Here is a 20,113-nt window from a genome sequence, read left to right as displayed (position 1 = left end):
CCGGACTCATGGAAGCGGCGGCGGGGCTGGGACTGCGGAGGCCTCGGGCCGGGGTGAGCGGGCCGGGCTGGGCCGGGGGGAGCGGGCGGCGGAACCCCGAACTGCAGCGGTGGGGCGGGGAGCCCCCCAGACCCGGGACCCTGCCCCCCTAGCGCCCCGGCCCCCGCAGCCCTGAGTGCGGGCCTCCGCCTGCCCCCTACAGCCCGGCTCCGGGCCCCTGAGTGCCCCGGGGCCCGGCCCGGCCCTCTGCGCGTCCCACAGCCCCGGACCCCGTCCCCCTAGCTCCCGCAGCCCTGGGTCCGGCCCTCTGCCGCCCAGGGACTTCGGATCCTGCCCCCTCAGTGCCCCACCGCCCCGACCCCTTACCCCTGCGGGCCCCTCCCTGTTCCCTCCAGTCCTGGGACCCCAGACCCTGCCCCCCCCCCGTGCCACCTGCCCCTAATCCCGCCCTGCACCAGTACTGAGACCCCTAAACTTACCACAGCACCCCCCCACTAACCAAGGCCCCCACACCTGCCCCCCAGTGCTCCCTGATCCTGCCCCTCAGTGACCCCTGCCACCAAACTCAGTTTCCCCCACCTACTCCAAGACCTCCTCCAAACCTGTGCCCCCTACCACCAAACCTCCACTGAACCCTGCTCCCCCACACCAGCTCCCTAGGACCCTGAACGTTGTTTTCCCCTGCCCCCAAACTGCTCCTCCCACCAGCTCCAAGATTCCCCCAAACCTGCCCCTTCAGCCACCAGCCCCTATCAGCTCCCCGGGACCCAAAATCCTGCCCCCCACTAGCTGTGAAATTCTCCCAAACTTGCCCCATCACCATCTCTCAGCTCTCACAGCCCGTGGGACCCTCAGTCATTCCCCCCCCCCCCCCCCCCCAGACCTGGGACACCTCCAGAATCTGCCTGTCTTAGTCCCTGATCCCCTGCTGCTTCAGGATTCCTGAATCTTGTTCTTCCTGGGATACTGCCAAAATCTACCCTCCCTGGGTTCCCTCAAATCCTGACTCCTCGCCAAACCTGTCCCCTTCAGCCCTCCTTGCTCCCCCAACCCCCTGAATCCTGTTTTCCCTCAGCCATCCCTATTATCCCAGCTCTGGGACTCCTTGAATCCTACCCCACACCTCAGTCCCAGAACCCTGAAATCCTGCCCTTCCTGCTGTCCCTGTCCTGCCTTCCCAAAGCTGTATCTCCCTTTCTAGCTAACCACCTTCCTCCTTGCGCACACACATTTATCTCCTTCAGAAAAGTCCAAATCCTTTCTTGCTGGGACCCTTTAAACACATAGCTCCAGGACAACACAAATCCTTACCCCACCAGCACCACCCATTATCCCATTCCTGTTCTCAGCCTCAGCCCTATGCAACCCCCCACCCCTTGTCTACACCTGGAGTTATTCAGGAATATCTTGTCTGGAATAACTATTACTAAATAACTCCATGTGTGGACACTCTTATTCTAGAATAGGAGTATCTTGTTCCAGTTTAGCTAAATCCTGTTTGCCCCATGCTGATTTTGGGGTGTAGCTGGTTGTTTCCTTTGGAAGGAGAAATTGTTAATGTAGTCAGGTGTGTCTTTGATGCAATCCTGCTTACTTACAAGAATGTACACAATGTCCTGTTTCCCTGTACACAGAAGGACTCAAACAGCAAGAGACAGTTTCTTTGCTCACAGTTCCAAGCCTCTTACCAGCCATCGCTCTTCCCAAAAGCTCACTACAAGTGCATTTCTCTGGGGTATCCTTGCTGCCTTCTCTGGGTGCTTCTGTGGTGTGTTTCTGCTGCTTTGCCTCCTCCTCCTCTCTTAGCTCTATCCAACAGGACTCAACAGACCGCTTTTATAAACCCCTTGGACCACAAAGCCCAGTTTGAATTAAAGCTAAATTGGTGCAAGGCACTCTTGTTCTAGAATAAGTGTGTCCACACATGGAGTTATTCACAAATAGCCAATGCACTTTAAATTCACACCTTTAATCCAAATTAAATTTAAAATATAGGCAAGCCCTTATTCCTGACCTCTAGCTACCCCTCTTATCCCAGTTTTAACCCTCTGCATCCCCTCATATCCCAGTCTTGGGACACTTTACAGTTTTAAGCATGTAAAAGTCCTAATGTGTTGTCAGTGCTACAGCGTGACATGGCCTCATATAGGGCCATTCTGTAGGATTGGATGGGGCATATGTTTCTCTTTCAATTCTCTGGGATAATCACTCTGTAGAGCTTTTTCCCCTTTGCAGTGAATCTCTCCTCTTGGTAACATAGAGAAAGGATCATCATGCCGACTGTGGTGGTGATGGACGTGTCGCTCTCCATGACCCGGCCTGTTTCTGTGGAGGGCTCTGAAGAGTATCAACGGAAACACCTGGCTATCCATGGATTGACCATGTTGTTTGAGCACATGGCCACCAATTACAAACTTGAGTTTACAGCCTTGGTGGTCTTCTCATCGCTTTGGGAACTGATGGTTCCCTTTACAAGAGATTACAACACGCTTCAGGTACACCTTATAAAGAACATACTGGGCTCAGCAAGTCAATTCTTCAAAACATTCTGTGTGTTTCATGGCTGTAGTGAAACCTTAGGCTTCCTATCTGAGGATCTCATATCGCTTTATATACTGTTAATTAAGCCTCACAACCCTATGAAGTGAGTGTTATCCCTATTTTACAAATATGGAAACTGAGGCAGGGGAAAGTTGTGTTTTATGATCAGACAAGTCAGTGATAGCGCTGCCTGTAATGCCGTCTGAGCATCCAAAAGTGTGCTGGGTAGTTTACAAAAACAAGGAAAGAGACACTTCCTGTCCTGAAGAGCTTACAGTGTAAATTCAGATGTCACCCAACAAGGCAGGGCTAATGAAGGCAAAGGTGGGGATGAAGAGAAGTTGTTCAGAGGGTTCCAGTAATGAGATCAGCGGGATACTTGAGGAGGCATGTCCATACACTGATGGTTTTGTGACTTCCCTGTTTTGTGTGAGTTTTGACGTGCTCTCCAGAGGTGACACAGCATAAGGGAGCTCCAGGAAGGGTTTTGAATAAAGTGAACAGGTTTAGAGAAGGCGTTTTGTGCCTGGGGTAGCATGGAAGCAGGAAGAGAGTGGGGAAAAGTGACTAAGGATGCTTCAGGCCTGACATGATTGGCAGAGTGGAGGGAGGTGGGGAGAACATGGAAAGGAGATAAGATCTGAGAAGGAGCTTGGGGCTGAATGGTATGTGATGTGGAAAGCCTTTGACCCTAATGGGAGTTGCGTGGACTTATCTGAGGGTGGAATTTGGCTCTAAGTTTGAAAATTACAGAAGCTTCTCAGTGCTTTAAAAGAGACTGGACAAGGCACTCCAAGTTTCATGTTGCTTGATTATGTTACATATGGTTTTTTTGGCACCTATTGGGAATCTGGGATTGCTCCCGCCCACATCTAAAGGCCCCTTCCCCCAACCTAAGGGGAGGAGCTACCAGACCCAGATCTCATGTAAATATGTGGGGCAGCTAATGACAAACAGGGACTGGAGTGAGGGTCACAGGGTCATAAGCAGGGAGCCGGGAGTGCAGGGATGTTACATATATTGCTGAGAACAAATTCCCTTTGCTGTTTTCATTTTACCGTATGAATTCTCCCACATTCTCATTGCTGCTGTTTATTTTTTGAGGGGTGGCCTTGGGGAAATCTATCCAGGCCAAATGTCCAACCAAGTTGCTCTAGCTCAGGGGTTGGCAACGTTCGGCACGCGGCTCGCCAGGGCAAGCACCCTGGCGGGCCGGGCCAGTTTTATTTACCTGCTGACGCGGCAGGTTCGGCCGATCGCGGCCCCCACTGGCCGCGGTTTGCCGTCCCGGGCCAATGGGGGCGGCGAGAAGCCGCGGCCAGCACATCACTCGCCCGCGCCACTTCTTGCCGCCCCCATTGGCCCGGGACAGTGAACCGCGGCCAGTGGGGGCCGCGATCAGCCGAACCTGCCGCGTCAGCAGGTAAATAAAACTGGCCCAGCCCGCCAGGGTGCTTACCCTGGCGAGCCGCATGCCGAACGTTGCCGACCCCTGCTCTAGCTTGTACTTCTCTCTGTGTTTTGGAGCCTCAGATACTTTATGTGGTGCTTTTCTGATCCTGTATAAAATTTTCCTTTTAGGGAGGAAGGATAGTTTTATGTTAAAGACTGGATATGAACGTAAGAGTCTTGGATTCTGTTACTTCCCCTGCCACTGACTTCCTGCATGGCAGGCTCTTAGGCAAGCGCTCTATGGCTCAGTTTCCACATCTATAAACTGGATATAAAATTACTGACCCACTTCACAGGCATGTTGTGAGGTTATATTACTTAAGGTCATATTGTGATACCAACAAATTGTACCTTTTAAAGCAGCAACCGTGTTCCCATTGACTTCACTGGGTGTATTTGTGGAATAAAGTACTACTCAGTGTGAGTAAAAGGAGCCTTTAATGGTTGTAAAGCATTTAGAGATATTTGGATGGAAGGTGCTATAGAAAGGCAAATGATTATTATTTCACATGTATTCCGGGGGGTTGAAATATCAGAACAATGGGAGTCGATATTTTGTTTTACTTGAGGGAATTAGTTTCAGGTTTTGACTGTACTGTTCTTAGTAGACCTGCAAAGGATTCTTTTAAAAACAGGTTTGTACCCTTTGTGGACCAGAATTCCTTCCCTCTCAGCTTTTGCTTGCAGTTCGTGAGGTCAGAATTTCACTTGTTCCCCAGTCAATATGTGGTTTTTCAGGCTTTAATTTCTAATATAAAGGAAATCAGAAAAATACTTAACAAAACAAATCAAACCTCAGTTTTTTCAGGCCTACTTTCTATAGCCTACAAAAGAGCATAAGCCCAATTTTTTTAAAACTTTGCAGATCATCCTTTGGAATACAATACTTCCCTAATAAAGACACAATGGGAAGGGAAGGTATTTATGAATTACTTCCTGATTTGTAATAAGCTGCATGTGCTCCCTGATAACAATCGTCCACTCAGGCAGGATAATGTGTAATTTTTCTTTCCAGGAAGCCCTAAGTAACATGGATGATTATGACAAAACGTGCTTAGAATCGGCACTGGTTGGGGTTTGTAATGTTGTGCAACAGGAATGGGGTGCTGCGATTCCCTGCCAGGTAATGATTGGTTGCCGCCTTTGACTGTTCTCAGACTCCAGCTTGCAGTATTTGCAAATTATCAGTTGAACATATTTGGTTGGCCACTATGTTCAACCCTTCCATAAAATAATCAGCAGCAACATTTGGGCTAATTTCTGCCATCTCTGGCCCAGCTGCAGTGTTGTGGTAGAGAGAAAAATGTTTGAGGACCCCTTTCAACACTGATCCCCTCCCCCTCCTGATGCACCTACATCTTACAAAATAAAATAGTTCCCTAGAACTCTTCGAGCACTTCTGGAAGGCTTGGTTTATGCTCCTGCCTCCATTCCCCAGCCCCAGGGAGCCACAGTCAGCAGGTAAGGGTCATGGCCAAACACAAAGCTCTTTCCCCCACCATGCACCTGCTGGTGTCTGGGCTCGGCAGCATCCCTTACTCTGAAGCAGTAGTGAGGACAGCTGCTGAATGTGTTCTGTCTTTGATCCCCAAGCCCTGCTGAGCCACTGTGCCTGCATCTGCCGTGTTCAGCTAGAAGGACTCAGAACTTCCACTGGGCTGTTACAGCTTTGGGTCTGGTTTCCCCTCCCGTGCAGTGCTCCTTCTTGGGGGAAAAAGCCTACATTTGGCCCTCATTGTTGGTTGGGGTACGATTTGCATTCGCTGATTTTGCAGCTAGTGGATTGGGACCACCTGTAATATAGCCATAAAAGGCCCCTTGAAAAAACAGACATCAGAACCAAACAGTTAGAAAGATGTAAAAATCAAGCATATATCGGATCTTTGGTAGGGTGATCTCTTATTTCCACCGTAGGCCATTGTGCTAGCACATCAGGTTACTGGAGGATGAAAGGCCATGGGAAATGTGCAAACTCTTGTTACAGTAAGGCAGGTTATTTTCAAGCATGAGAGCAAACACAAGCACTAATGAGACTATGAAAGTGACAGGTGTGTTGAGGAATAAAAAGCGTGCATTCTCTCACCTGTTAAAACCTGGATTTTAAATCTGGATGAAAAGAATAAATGCTTAATTTCAGCTGGATTTGGTATTTCTCACTTGCTAGCCAAAACGGTTGTTTTTTGGGACACAGCAACACCACACAGCTGCCATGTTCCAGCCCAGAAATGGCTGCATTTCAGTGGAGGGCAAACAAATCCAATGATTTTATTTAACCTTACAGTGCCATTTTTTTGTAAATAACTTTTGGGATCCATTTGGATGAAAAATATCACATTAGTGCCTTAGTGCTGCTGCTGAACCAGAAAGGGTTGAGACATGCTGTAATCGTTAGCAAAGTACTGAGGAACTGACGTACCTGACCGATATTTGCTTTTTTATGGCCCATATTGGCTTCCGTGGGAATTGGGTTGGCCCCTGAGTTCTGTAGAGTGATTATAATAACTTGCACTCTTCTAGTATCTTTCCTCTGAGGCTCTTGAGTTGCCCAGCAGTTGAATGCCCTTGTGACAGCGTAGTTTCTATACTGAAAGGGTGTGTGTCTTTTTAAAACTGAAAAACATACTTCTAATTGTTACTCTGTGTTCATTAGTAGTAGGGTCTGATTATAGCTTATAAAAATAAATCCTAGCCATTATTTTCTTCATTAAATTTTAAAATATAGATATGTCTGTTTATTATGTAGAGCATCAAATTTGTAACAGTTAATTGCTTAAATATACAATTTACATGCAAACCTTACATGAGTAATCCTTATGTAATTAATTCATTGCGAGTCAGGACTGCTCGTGTGAGTAGGGATTTTCAGGACTAAGCCCTGTGGTCCCAATGGGACTACTGACAGAAGTAAAGCTAAGCACAAGTGTCAGTGTTTGCAGGATTGGGGCAGATGAAGAAATGTGTTTAGGTGAAAATGCTAATGTATCCTTTTGTGTGTGTTTGTGTGTGCACTAGGTTGTTCTAGTAACTGACGGCTGTTTAGGGATTGGCAGAGGCTCTCTGCGGCACTCCTTAGCTACGTGCAACCAACGAAATGAAAGCAGCCGGTTTCCACTGCCTTTTCCCTTCCCATCCAAGTTATACATCATGTGCATGGCTAATCTAGAAGAGGTGACTCCTTTAACAAATTCTTGCTGGTTTTGTTCTACTGAGTGATTATTGTTTTTACAGAATCACATATTCTCCCCAAGATTTATTCTAACAATCTGGTGGTAAAGTGTTTGGTTTTAGTGATAATTGGGTCACATTCACCTGCAGTATATGTAAGTTAATTGAGAGATGTAGATAAACTAACCTAAGCCCCGGTATAGCACTGCTAGGTCAATGGAAGACTTCTACCATCGACCTCGCTGCCACTTTTGGAGGGGTTGATTAACTACAGTGACAGGAAAACCCCTTCCATTGATGTAGCATGTGTCTATGCAATGTCACTAGAGCGGCACTGCATCTGTAGTGTAGATATAGTCTAAGTAATCCTCTGAGGAAAGGCACTATAGAAATAGAAAGTATTATGTTATCAAAGGCACTCATGCACTCTTGAGGACTGAGAACCTGTGAATTTATTTAGCTTAACAAAGAAAAGGTAAAGGGATGATTTGATCACAGTTTATAAGAACCATGGGGGGAAAACAAATATTTGATAATGGGCTGTAGCAGACAAACAGGTATAACACGATCCAACGGCTGGAAGTTGAGGCTAGACAAATTCAGACTGGAAATAAGGTGTACATTTTTAATAGCGTAATTAACCACTGGAACAGTTTACCAAGGATTGTGGTGGATTTTCCATCAAGGGCAATTTTTACATCAAGATTTGATGTTTTTCTAAAAGATCTGCTCTAGAAATAATTTTGGGAAGTCCTATAGCCTGCGTTATACAGAAGGTCAGACTAGATGATCCCTTTTGGCTTTGGAATATATTAATATAAGAGCTGGAAGCTAGGTCTGACTTGGTGAAACAATGTATTATGAACCCCAGTATGGGGACAACCTTCTGGGCTAATAATAAATTTTACATTAGGAGTAACCTCTTTTGGGAAGAAACATTGGCTTCCTTAAAAATTAGCAAGATAAGGTTGTCCTAATTTTTTTTAATTAACTTAGAGCTTGTCTACACGTAAAACACGACTATCGGTGCCAATGGGAGAGGTTCTCCCATCAGCGTAGGTAATCCACATCTCTTGAGAGGCAATAGCTGGGTCGACCTAACACTGCCTACGTGGGGACATAGTTGATTTAATGCCGCTCAGGGATGTGGATTTTTCATACCCCTGACCAAGTAGTTAAACCAACCTAATTTTTTAGTGTAGATCAGGCCTTAGACTTTTACTCTCATTTTCATATATTTCCTTAAAAACAGTCTACTGCATCTTCTGTTCTTATGCTGGTTTTTGTTTTTTTAAAGGTATAATTTCTTTTTTTGTGTGTGTGCAGCTCCAGAGCTCAGATTCTTTAGATTGTCTGGAAAGACTTGTAGATTTAAATAACGGGGAAGGACAGATTTTTACCATCGATGGACCCCTTTGCTTGAAGAATGTACAGTCCATGTTTGGGTTAGTATTTTTGTAACTAACATGACTCTGTGAAATTAGGGTATGTAAAGAAAACAAAGAAGCATAAAGCAAGAAATTTGATGTGTTTTGTTTTGATTCATAGGTTTCTTTTTCTTTCCTAGTCCAGTATGTTAACTACTATTGATTAAGCTTTGACCTTCATTGGTTAAGGCTGTTTGTTTTGTTCACTCTTTATAGATATTGATGCTACTGTTTTTAATTAGATATTTTCCTTTTGTCAGTGATTGGGCAACTTGAAATGTTGATTAGGTCATAGGCTTTTCCTGCTATTAATTTGCCATACATTATGACATTTATCACATATGCAGTATTGTTGTAGCCATGTTGGTCCCGGGATATTAGAGAGACAAGCTGTGGGAGGTACTATCTAATATCTAATAAAAGATATTACCTCCCCCACCTTGTCTCTGTAACATATCGTAGCATTTCGTAATTTGACAATGCTAGAACTACTGAGTTAACTCACGTTTAAAAAAAAAAAAAAAAATCCATTTTGGGAGCTCAGTATAATGCACTTAAACAAGCTTGCAAAACTTATTTTCAACTGATTTGTATTACTTTTTCCCTAATAATAAATGATCCTGTTCTAGAAAACTAATAGACCTGGCTTATACACCATTCCATGCTGTTCTCAAATGTGGTCACTTAACATCTGATGTGCAAGTATTTCCCAGACCAGAACCTTTCATTATAGATGAGGAAATAGATCCCATCCCTAAAGCAATTAATACAGGTAACAAATGTTTGTTTGTTTTTTAAACTTGAGTCGTGTTAACTTTTTCTTTTTCTGTTGGCATCCCCTACCCTGCATAGTGACTGTTCCCTCCACTTTCTCTTTGGTCTGAAGAAAATGGAATACAATCTCCAATAACACTGCAATAGCCAGCTACATCTGCCATCAGAGGGTCAGAGTCTCACCCTATTTTGGCCCCTGTACACCTGGCAGATGGGCCAGCGTGGCGCAGAAGGGTTTTAAAAACCCCAGCTGTGGCCAGCTGAGAATCCCCACAGTGCAGGAAGTGTGGAAGACAGCTGTGGGCTGTCTTCCACGGACTCCCTTGCAAGCCTGATGTAGAGGGCAGGAGGGGCAGGTTGGGACTAGGGCAGCAGTACATAATCCTGCGGAGATTCTGGTTGCCCATAGACAGCCTAGGCACCACTCAGAGCTATCTAAGTGAGGAGTGGGAGGGTCCACAGGGGTCTTAAAGCCACCACAGCACCCTGGGCTGTGGGTTCTGGCTGTGTCTCTTAGAGGTAGGCTGGCTGCTTCAGGCTATGGAGACTTTCACTTCTAGGAGACTAATCTGAAATCAGTCCAGCTTGGAGGCGAGCAGAAGTCATTATCTTCTAATGCAGAGGTGGGCAAACTGCGGCCCACAGGACCCTCCTGCCCGACCCCTGAGCTCCTACCCCGGGAGGCTAGCCCCCGGCTCCTCCCTTGCTGTTCCCCCGCAGCCTCAGCGCGCCCCGCCGCCGGCGCAATGCTCTGGGCGGCAGGGCTGCGAGCTCTTGCCAGGCAGCGCAGCTGCAGAGCTGCTGCCTGACCCAGTGCTCTGTGCTGCGTGGTGGCGTGGCTGGCTCCAGCTGGGCGGTGTGGGAAGGGGGCAGGGAGCAGAGGGGGTTGGATAGAGGGCAGGGGAGTTCAGGGTGGTGGTTAGGGGGCGGGGGTGTGGATAGGGGTCAAGGCAGTCAGAGGGCGGGGAACAGGGGGGTTGAATGGGGGCAGGGGTCCCCAGGGGGCAGTCAGGAATAAGAGGAGGGGTTGGATGGGATGGCGGGGGGCAGTCAGGGGCAGGGGTTCCGGGGGCTGTCAGGGGACAGGGAACGGGGGGGCTGGATGGGACAGGAGTCCCAGGGGGCCATCAGGGGGCGAGAAGCAGGGGGGGTCGGATAGGGGGCTGGGGCTGGGCCACGCCTGACTGTTTGGGGAGGCACAGCCTCCCCTAACCAGCCCTCCATACAATTTCGGAAACCCGATGCGGCCCTCAGGCCAAAAAGTTTGCCCGCCCCTGCTCTAATGGGTGCTCAGTGGCAAATGAGCTGGTGATGTCAGGGCAGTTCTTACTAGACTTGCCTGCATCACAAACCCTCCCCCCTCCATCTCAGTTGGAACCAGTTGGCACCTTTGTTGGCAGCCTCAGCAGAGAAACCAAGGGTTGAATTCTATAGAGTCTGAACTACCCTCCAAAGGCTGATATTGAGACATTGGAACATGGAGGAAGCTTGCATTGCCCTTACTTATGTCTTCATTCTCCAAGAGTTGTTAATTTGCCCCCTCACCACCACTAAATTCACTGTAAAAACAATTGTGCAGAGTGCAACCTTCCTCATTCATCCCAGAGACCAAAGTTTCACCTGGGAAGAGGGGGTCCGTTCTGTCACTGAGGCATGCACACAATGCGTAAATAAGTGAATGCACCTCAAGGAGCGAATACGCTCTGCAATATTTGGAAATATAACCTACCGAATGAAGGCTTACTTGTTACTAGTGCCTGATTTAAAGAATGTTGGAGTGCTATGCACTATGGAAATTGCAGGGCCCCCCACCTTCACTTAAATTTGCCCGACTGCCCCCCCATCATGACAGAATTGCCATGCTTGCAATGCACTCACTTAAATCCAGTGGGGAGGGCCCCCCTGTGCAAGTGCACAGAGTGTACATTGGTTAATCCAGGTCTGCTTATTATGCCAAAGTAAATTTCCTTTCTCAGCAGTGCACTTGGCCTTGTGTGCTTTTGTTTTTATGTTATTCTTTACAATTTGGCAGCAGAGTGCTGTGGTAGGTTACTCTGTGTGATAACTTGCTTTCCCGAACCTGCTCTGTGACATGTCTTAAACAATATCTGGCTCTATTGGATTCTTCATCAAAAAGTGTGTGGTACTTTCCAAAAACTGATGGGTGCACAATTAAGGTTAAATTATTCTAATAAATGAAGTAGGAACTCTGAAATTAATGCCATTCAGGTTTCCTTGATTTTTCAGCTGCAAGAGAAATCCATTGGGAGTGGGGAACCCAGTAATAACACTTTTTATTTGGATCTATACTGAATTTGGACTAGTATACATCACATTTTTAAATGAGTTAACTATTGGAAAACAGTGCAACTGAATGAAATCGGGGGCATGAAACTTATCCAAACAAGAGGACTTTTAATTGTATTTAATATATGTTGGTGGATCTCTGGTCATTTGAGATAAGGGAATTTGGTATAAATAAGATTCCATTCTACATCCATTAAAATACACCTTTCAACATATTCAGTCAACCATTGAATGCCTTTGTGAGTTGAATTAAGCAGTATATCACTTAGCTATGGAAAACATCAATGTTATCAGCCTTTGGGACAGATTCTTTGCAACAGACCAGAGGGCTGTCAGGTTCTCTGGTTCTTGGCCTCAGCACAAGTTAGAATAGCCTAAGAGCTCCTCTAACTTGTGCCAGCTGGATATGGTCTCTGAAGGACCATGTGCAAGCTGGGCATAATCAGAGAGCATCATGCTTTGCCACTCCCCTTCCTTGCCCTCTGCACAGGAGCTCTGGCAACAGAGGTGTAGAAGGTGGCCATCCTGGCTTTATATCTGCTAGGGACTCCCCACACTGGGGCTATCCCAGGGTGGGGCATTTGTGCCACTTGAGCAGTGCAAAGGAGTGGATCAGGGCAGATACGTCTGCCTTTTTGTTCTTAAAGATGACTGGTTATTTCTCTCCTATGGGCAAAGTGTTAGGTACCAATGAAAAAAGCATGTTGTGTAGCAGCATATTTCATAGATAACTTCCATTAGACACACCAGGTTCTGTCTGTTATAGCTGCTTTTCAACTGCCCATCTTAAAGTTACTCAGAAATATTTACTATACAATAATATTATGGTGGCACCTAGAGGTCCCGATCAAGATTGGGGCCCCATTGTGCGAAGTGCTGTAGTTATATATGCTCCATGCTTCAAAAAGCTCCCAGTGTAAGGAAGAGTATTCCTATTTTGATGTTAAACTTAACGTGAATGAATCCTCAGCTGTTTCCAGGGCTGACTTGTGACTGTTTGTTTCTTTGCAGATCTAGAAATAGTTGGTTTTATAGATATAGCTGATATTTCTAGCCCTCCTGTATTATCTAGACACTTGGTACTGCCCATTGCACTCAACAAAGGTGAGCCATTTTTGTTTCTAATAGTGAACGTTGCACTGTTTGGAATTGACAAGGTTTTCCAAGGTTGCTGGTGGTAGATTAGAGCCAGACATTCCAAAGTTCTCTTAAAGGACAAGTGTCATGCCATTTGGAGATCCCATTAAAATTAAAATCTTAAACACAAGCTCTTTGCCTTTTCTTAAAAAAAGGATTCTTAAAAGTGCATCTGTAGGTAAAACAGCACTGTTAATAAAAGGGACAGTGTCTCTTTAGTGACATCATAAATAGAACTTTCTGAACTTAGAGATACAAATAATTCTAGCTCAGGAATCAAGCTGAATGTTTTTATCTGCTTGTAGTGATTGGGTTTTTTTTAATGGTCTTCAGAACAGAGCTTGTATGCAGTGTAGTTGTAACCATGTTGGTTCCACGATATTAAAGAGACAAGGTAGATGAGGTAATGTTTTATTGAACCAACTTCTGTTGGTGAGAGAGACAAGCTTGTGTCCAATAAAAGATATTACCTCAGCCACCTTGTGGGTGGGGTAATACAGAGCTTGGTATTTGTGCTTTGATTTATCCATTGTTATTCAGGAACGCTAGCTACTGCTCCTCTCTGTTAACATTTGTATCTGTGCCTGGGAGGCTGGTGGAAGTAAGGAAGATTGGGTAAATCTCAAGCTTTGCCTGCTGTGTGCCTGTGGTTGCATTCAGAGGTTTCTCTTGGGAAAATTTGAAAGGACCAAATATGCAGTTAGTGGGTTTTGGCTCTGTGTATTTGCACTCTTTTGTGCCAAACCTTTCCTCCCTTTGGGAACCTCATGCTGATGGCTAAAGCACAGCTGTTTTTCACCTCCTAAAACTCAGTAAGTTGCTCGTGACAAAAAAGAATCATATGAAGGGAGGGGTTAAGGGTTCCCTTAAAAGGGGTCACTTGCAACCAGCACAGTGTTGGAACCTTGTATTTTAGTCTGGTTTTCCCAAAGGTGAGGTTTCACTTGAACTGAGGCCAGAGCAGGGCAGACATGGGGGTTCTAAGACTGAGGATCGTGACTCCTCAGGGGGTCGCAAGGTGGTTACGTGAGGGTCGCGAGCTGTCAGCTCTGTGGGACTGATAGCCCCAACCCCCTGTTAAATTAAATTAAACTGCCCATTTTTGATTTATGGGGGGAGGGGGGGTCACACTCAGAGGCTTGCTGTGTGAAAGAGGTCACCAATACAAAAATTTGAAAACCACTGCACTAGAACTATATGCCGTGCTGTGCCTCATTAGCCACACCACCCACATGCCCAGGCATCTCACGTGGCAGCTGTTCGCGTCACTGCTATGCTGGATCAAGCTTGTCAGACAGGAGGCTGACGTTGTCCAGAAACCACAGCATTGAAATACCTCACGTCTTCAAAATGCCAACAGCCTGGGAGAATTGGAGCCTTCCTAAAGAGAGAAGGTGCTGCATGCAAGGAAGGTTGCTCTGTTGAACTGCACTATAGGGTGGTTTGGGTTGACAAGAGGTGGCTGTTGCTGGGTGACTTGCCTGGCAGAGGTTTTAAGGTGTCAAACATGATAGAAAACAAAGGAGCGTTAGTGAGTGTGAATCTCTCTCTTGGTTTTGTTTTGGTTTTTTTGCACAGAAGGTGATGAGGTGGGACCGGGGATCACTGATGACACTGAGGATGAGAATTCAGCTAATCAAATTGCTGGCAAAATACCCAACTTCTGTGTACTGCTGCATGGGAGCCTGAAAGTGGAAGGCATGGTGGCCATTGTTCAGTTAGGGTATGGAGGTGCATTTCTCTTTGAAAAGTCCCTTTTCGTGGTGATGCTTTGTGACCAGTCATCTATGAAATACTGCACGCCAAGCTGTGAGCCCCAGGTGGCTTGACAAGAATGTTTAGTGTTACTGTGATTCTGCACTGGCGGTGTAAATAATGAAAGCCAGAGCCCCAAGGTAGCGAGGGTGGGAGGTGAATTTTAGGGGTGTGGAATGGGCGGTTTTGACCTTAGCAGTCTCCTCGTTTCTTTAGGCCTGAATGGCATGGAATGCTGTACTCCCAAGCTGATAGTAAGAAGAAATCAAACCTCATGATGTCTCTCTTTGAACCTGGTCCTGAGCCCCTGCCTTGGCTAGGGAAAATGGCACAGCTTGGGCCTATTTCAGGTAGTAACCAAGATTTTAAAGTCTCTTGTGCATTTGATGTTTTCTGTGTTAATGCCCTTGCCACGTCTTATTCTTAAAAAGCTTTATTTTCTTTCAGATGCTAAAGAAAATCCTTATGGCGAAGATGACAATAAAAGCCCTTTCCCCTTACAGCCCCAAAACAAGCGCAGTTATGCGCAGAATGTCACTGTGTGGATCAAACCAAGCGGCCTCCAGGTAGCATCTCAGTACTTCGCTTTGGTGCTCTTGCACAGTTCAGTATCAATGCTTTGAAAGGGTCGTCTTACTCGGGCAGTAGAACGGTCTCTATACCTGTCACTTCCATCTAGTGTCATTTTTTTTTTCTTTCATTCACATTAAAGCTTCCTGTTTGAAGTGTCATAATTAAAACACCTTGGCACATATAGTTTAATGAAAGCTTTGCCTGGTATCTGGTTTAATGTAATAACCATTTGTATGTTAGCTTGTATGAGCTGCATAATCAGTGACTGATCACTGAGCCTGCGGGAATGATCAAGTGATTATTTATCAGTATAGCTGGGGATTCTTTCCTGCAGCCTCCCCCCAAAGTTATGGTATTTTTTTTTCTCCAGACAGATGTACAGAAGATCTTGAGAAATGCAAGAAAACTCCCTGAAAAAACTCAAACATTCTACAAAGTGAGTAGCATGTTATGGGTTTGCATGTAACGTGTGACTGTACTGATACAAGTTTGATCTATAGAGCACGTTGACCGATGAGGTTAATAATTCTCTGCGTGGTCTATCCAAAGAGCTTGTAGTGCTTTGCAAACGTTAATTCTCAGCAGCCCTTGTGAGGGAGGGAGATACTTGACCAATTGTACAGACTGGTAAAGCTGTAACCTGGAATCCCCTGATCTAAGCTCCTCTGACAGGACAGCATATTGGGTTCAGTTGAAGGAGACCTAGGTCTGAGAGTGATCCCGTGTATCCCAGAGGTGAGTCTGATTGTGATTCTGCACTGGCGGTGCAGATAATGAAAGCCAGAACCCCAAGGTAGCAAGGGTGGGAGGTGAATTTTAGGGGTAAGGAATGGGCGGGTTTGACCTTAGCAGTCTGCTAAGGTCTTTGTGATTCCGTGTATCCCAGAGGTGGTGTACACATCTCCATGGGGAAGGGCAGAAATGGTGTGCACTCCAAACACCCCTTGCCAGCTGGACTCTGGAATGAATTGGAGAGCAGCAGGTACTACTAGTACTGAGGGATCAAAGGGCATCACAGAAGGAAATGAGAGCACCCGAGAGCAGCCTATACTTGGGTAACAAAGTCAACTATCAGTGTGTGTTCCGCCTATGATGCAGAGGGCAAGAAATCCAATAAGCCAGATACAGTTAGCTACATTGTACCAGACTATAACCATAATTCTTCCCTTAAGCCTAGCAGTGACACAACCCCCCAGAGACCCCAAGCAGGGTTCTGGTACGTGCTCTATAAACACATACAAGGCTATGGTCTCTGCCCTAAGAGTTTACAATCTAAGAAAATCACGTTCTGTACATTCTGCTGGACAAATTGGCTGAATTCGAGCGGATAACAAAGCGCCCCCTTCTGCAAATTGCAGGGCTATCCACCAGAGCCTTGGAGCCGGGGGGCGAGAGCTGATGAGGCACGCTGGGAGGGTGTCGTGAGAAAGCCAACATGTTAGTGTGCTATATCTGCTGTCTCCAGTCTGGCACCAGCACTAGAATTCACTCTTATGCTGTGAGCACTTGGGAAGCTTGCCAGAACTGTAGCCTGAGGGCCCCTTCCCCCAAATTTGCAATGAATAAAATATCCTTTCAGAAGAATCAAGATTACTTTAAATGGGGCTTTTCTCCCTTCCAGGAACTCAACCGTTTACGCAAGGCAGCCTTGGCTTTTGGATTTTTGGACCTTTTGAAAGGAGTGGCAGATATGCTGGAAAGGGAGTGTACGTTGCTGCCTGATACAGCTCATCCCGATGCAGCATTTCAGCTCACTCATGCTGCTCAGCAACTCAAAGCAGCAAGTAATGGGACCTCTGAATATGCTGCCTATGACCATAACATCACTCCGCTGCAGACAGACTTCTCCAGTAGCAGCACTGAAAGAATATGAGATGCACTTTTTAGAACCTTCTCTACATTACTTTTAAGTCTCAAGTGGTCCAAATTTTCCTGTCATATTTGTTTCCTAGGACTGACTCAGATATCGTTTGAAGAACTTTATCAATGCAAACCGGTGCTCTAAAACAATCTAGTTTCTTAATCTGGGATTAATTCGTATACCTCTTAGTGGATTTAGTTTTACCTGGAAATTGTATTTTTAAATGCCTCATGAAAGTCTCAACAAGAATGGAGGTTATATAGTATGATTATTAAGGTGTGTGAGAGGAGAGATGAGGAAAATGCTGTCATATGCAATGGACTGGTGCCAGTGGCTTAGAACTGTCTCTCTCCCCTCCCCCCCCAAGAACCAGTCATCAGGTAACCCCACACATAACCCGTAACAATTAGACTGGTGCACAAAAGCACTGTGTAAAACTTTTCTCCAGAGAGAGGCAGGTGTTATCTATTAGGGCCTGGCTTTCAAAAACATCAGCTATGCAACTGCATGTACTTGACTTACCCAGTCAAAGACTGAGCGTATGAATACTGCATGTGGTTAGATGTATAGCTGGCAAGTTTTGGATACTGTCAGTAATTGCATTCCTGACTTTAAAGATTTAAGCCCTGCCTTTCAAAATGTAAAGTTACTAAAGTTTCAGGTATCTCATTTGCCTCAAGACATTCATATTTGAGAAAGTAACTTACATTCTAGCAAGAGAAAAGTTCATTTTTTAACAAAATTGTAAGATACCACATTAACAAATAAAGAGTAACTTTTTATGGAAGCTTTCAGTGGTTTTGGATCCAGTTTCAAAAGAACGGACGTGCATGTTTAGCATTACGGAGGCTTACTTTCATCATGTCTTTCCATCATGAAGGTAAGGTAACAAATTGCTCTTGTTCGCTTGCATAAGAGGCTGTACAAATAGCAAAATGAAAGACTTTGCTTGTAAATCTTTATTAATAGAAATACACAGTCAGCTGCCTTCGGAAGGACAAGCAAACTCAGTAGTTGAAGATCCATGGCAAATCACACCAAATACGGGTTGCAGTTCCTGCCCCGTACCCTCACAACCATGTATTTTATAAATGTTTAAATGCCCTTTAAAGGAATTAAAAGAATGAATGCTGTGTTAAATTCTCAGTGTCGGCACCAAGATATTCGATTCACTGTCAAATAGATGTGTATGTAGAAGTGACACAGTGTATAAATTATGGTGTAACTACCCTGAGGAAGCTGGCCATGCCCTTGTTTAGCCTTTCACACAGGCTCATTTTAACACATTTAGGCCAGGTCTATGCTACAGACCTATATTGGTATGACGACGTCCCGCGCCTGAGCGACACGCAGTTATACTGACCTAACCCCATGTGTAGACAGCGCTATGTCTATGACAGAGCATCTCCCACCTAGCTACCACCTCTTGGGGAGGTGGATTAACTAACTACACCGACAGGAGACGCTCGCCCGTTGGGATAGGTTTGTCTTCACTTAAGTGCTGCAGCTGCGCTGATGCAGTATTTTAAGAGTAGCCCTGCCCTTCGATGGTGAAAGTTCCTTAGGATGGTGTCTTTTTGCAGAATGCCTTCAGTGGCGGTTGGACCACTTCTCTGCAAAAACCCCACCTAAATGTTCTAGTGTTAACCTCACAATAACAATCATTGGGGAAAAGGGTATTTCACATTGAAAATATAGCAACATGTTTTTTTTCTGGTGTTATGCTTTCGTCAAACAAAGCCATACAAACAGTGGGATGGAAATAAATTGATCGCTCTGGAATTAACTTGCACAAGGGTTACAGTGGGTGCTGGGGGAAAGAGTACTAGACTCAGCTGGGTCAACAGTGCAACTAACTGCTCTGTAGTCATGATTACAATTAAGTTTATTTAAATCAGACTTTAGTTAATTTCAGGGAAAATGCAAAGGGTCAGAGGGGGCTGAATCCTGGTAGATCAGGTTGGGGGTGTAGGAGTCATTTTAATCATGGCACCCTTTATTCAAAACAGCTCATTTTTAAGCAATGGGAGTTTCTTTGTTTAAAACAAATAAAATTACTTTTATAATTTACCTAAGGCATAAACCTGAAACATCATTTGCTGAGATCTGGTACACAATACCAAAATGGTCCCTAACTTATTAGGCCCCCAACACAGCACCCCAAAAGCAAATGGCCAGCCTGGCATGCAGACTCCTTAGCTGCAGTCTTCTGCATTGAGGGAATAGGAAAACAGGTGCTTGCTTCGTTCTCCACAGGGTTTGAGCCAAGCACTTACACCACCATTCCCAAAAAGGAGCAGACAAGGGGCTGGCCTCCCTATGGTAGTAGAAGGAAGGTTGTGGGATCATCTCAAGGGAGGCCTGCTTTACCTCTGCATTTCCTGGTGGAATTCTAATTTTTGTGGGCTACCGGGGGAAGAATAGCAGGGAATGGAACCTCACCCCTACACTACCTGGTTTTCCAGTGTCTGAGTTTGGGCATTTAAAATCTCACCGTCTGGAAGGGCAGAGTTAGTGACCTCAAGGCCACGTGAAGTAGCAGCTATGTCAACTGGTGAGGAAAATTTGAAGGAGTAGGTAGCTCCCACTAATGACTGGCTAGGACGTATGTAGCCAGACAGGGGCTGCTGGACACCACTACGTATTTCTATTCCATGGGGGAAGAGATTAAGCCTTCCTATCGTACATGCGTTAAGAACAAACTGGTGGTGTCCAATGCTGACACTAGTTGCTCCCAGGTTTAAATGTATCAGCAAAAGCCTGCTGAAAAAAAACAGACCTAGCACTGACCATTGATAAATACATTTCTCAGCTACTCAGGCCACTCCTAGTCAGTTTCACATAGCATGGAGTGGATGGTCTGAAATATTCTACCCCAGCATCACAAGCCTTATCTGCATTCAATATCTGAAAGAGAGCAAAGATCCAGTTAGAGCTGCTCAGTTTTTTGCAAATAGGATTTCTTTTTATAATATGGTAACTGATAGGAAACACGTTTAAATATTGCCATTGTTCAACATTAGGTGCCATGCGTATATGATTGAAGAGGAACTCAATACAGTGTATGGGAATGCTATCTGAAGAGTCACTATGAAATCTAACATGATCATTTAGCTGTAGA

At 45.5% G+C, this 20,113-nt stretch overlaps 1 protein-coding gene across 2 annotated transcripts; it reads left to right on the top strand.

Moving 5' to 3' along the window:
- Positions 1–18,691, top strand: INTS14 (integrator complex subunit 14). 2 transcript variants are annotated; one of them, XM_065411726.1, is made up of 12 exons: positions 1–53; positions 2,236–2,495; positions 5,009–5,116; positions 7,006–7,161; positions 8,485–8,603; positions 9,215–9,357; positions 12,678–12,770; positions 14,382–14,526; positions 14,775–14,908; positions 15,006–15,124; positions 15,502–15,567; positions 16,753–18,691. In XM_065411726.1, the coding sequence occupies exons 2-12, from the start codon at positions 2,274–2,276 to the stop codon at positions 17,002–17,004; spliced, it is 1,557 nt and encodes a 518-aa protein (XP_065267798.1). In that variant the 5' UTR covers positions 1–53; positions 2,236–2,273; the 3' UTR covers positions 17,005–18,691. The 2 variants fall into 2 exon arrangements, with proteins under 2 accessions (XP_065267798.1, XP_065267799.1); XM_065411727.1 differs by lacking the exon at positions 5,009–5,116.
- Positions 18,692–20,113: the final 1,422 nt, after the last annotated feature.

Source organism: Emys orbicularis, chromosome 10, assembly GCF_028017835.1.
Source record: "Emys orbicularis isolate rEmyOrb1 chromosome 10, rEmyOrb1.hap1, whole genome shotgun sequence".
Taxonomy (NCBI): Eukaryota; Metazoa; Chordata; order Testudines; family Emydidae; genus Emys; species Emys orbicularis.
The sequence above is the reverse complement of the archived record's forward strand: the minus strand, read 5'-3'. Positions and strand labels throughout refer to the sequence as shown.

Coding starts and splice junctions, on each gene's coding strand:
- INTS14 (XM_065411726.1), top strand. CDS start 2,274: ATGCCGACTGTGGTGGTGATGGACGTGTCGCTCTCCATGACCCGGCCT. Junction 8,604..9,214: donor AATGTACAGTCCATGTTTGG/GTTAGTATTTTT, acceptor ATCCTGTTCTAG/AAAACTAATAGACCTGGCTT. Junction 12,771..14,381: donor GCCCATTGCACTCAACAAAG/GTGAGCCATTTT, acceptor TTTTTTGCACAG/AAGGTGATGAGGTGGGACCG.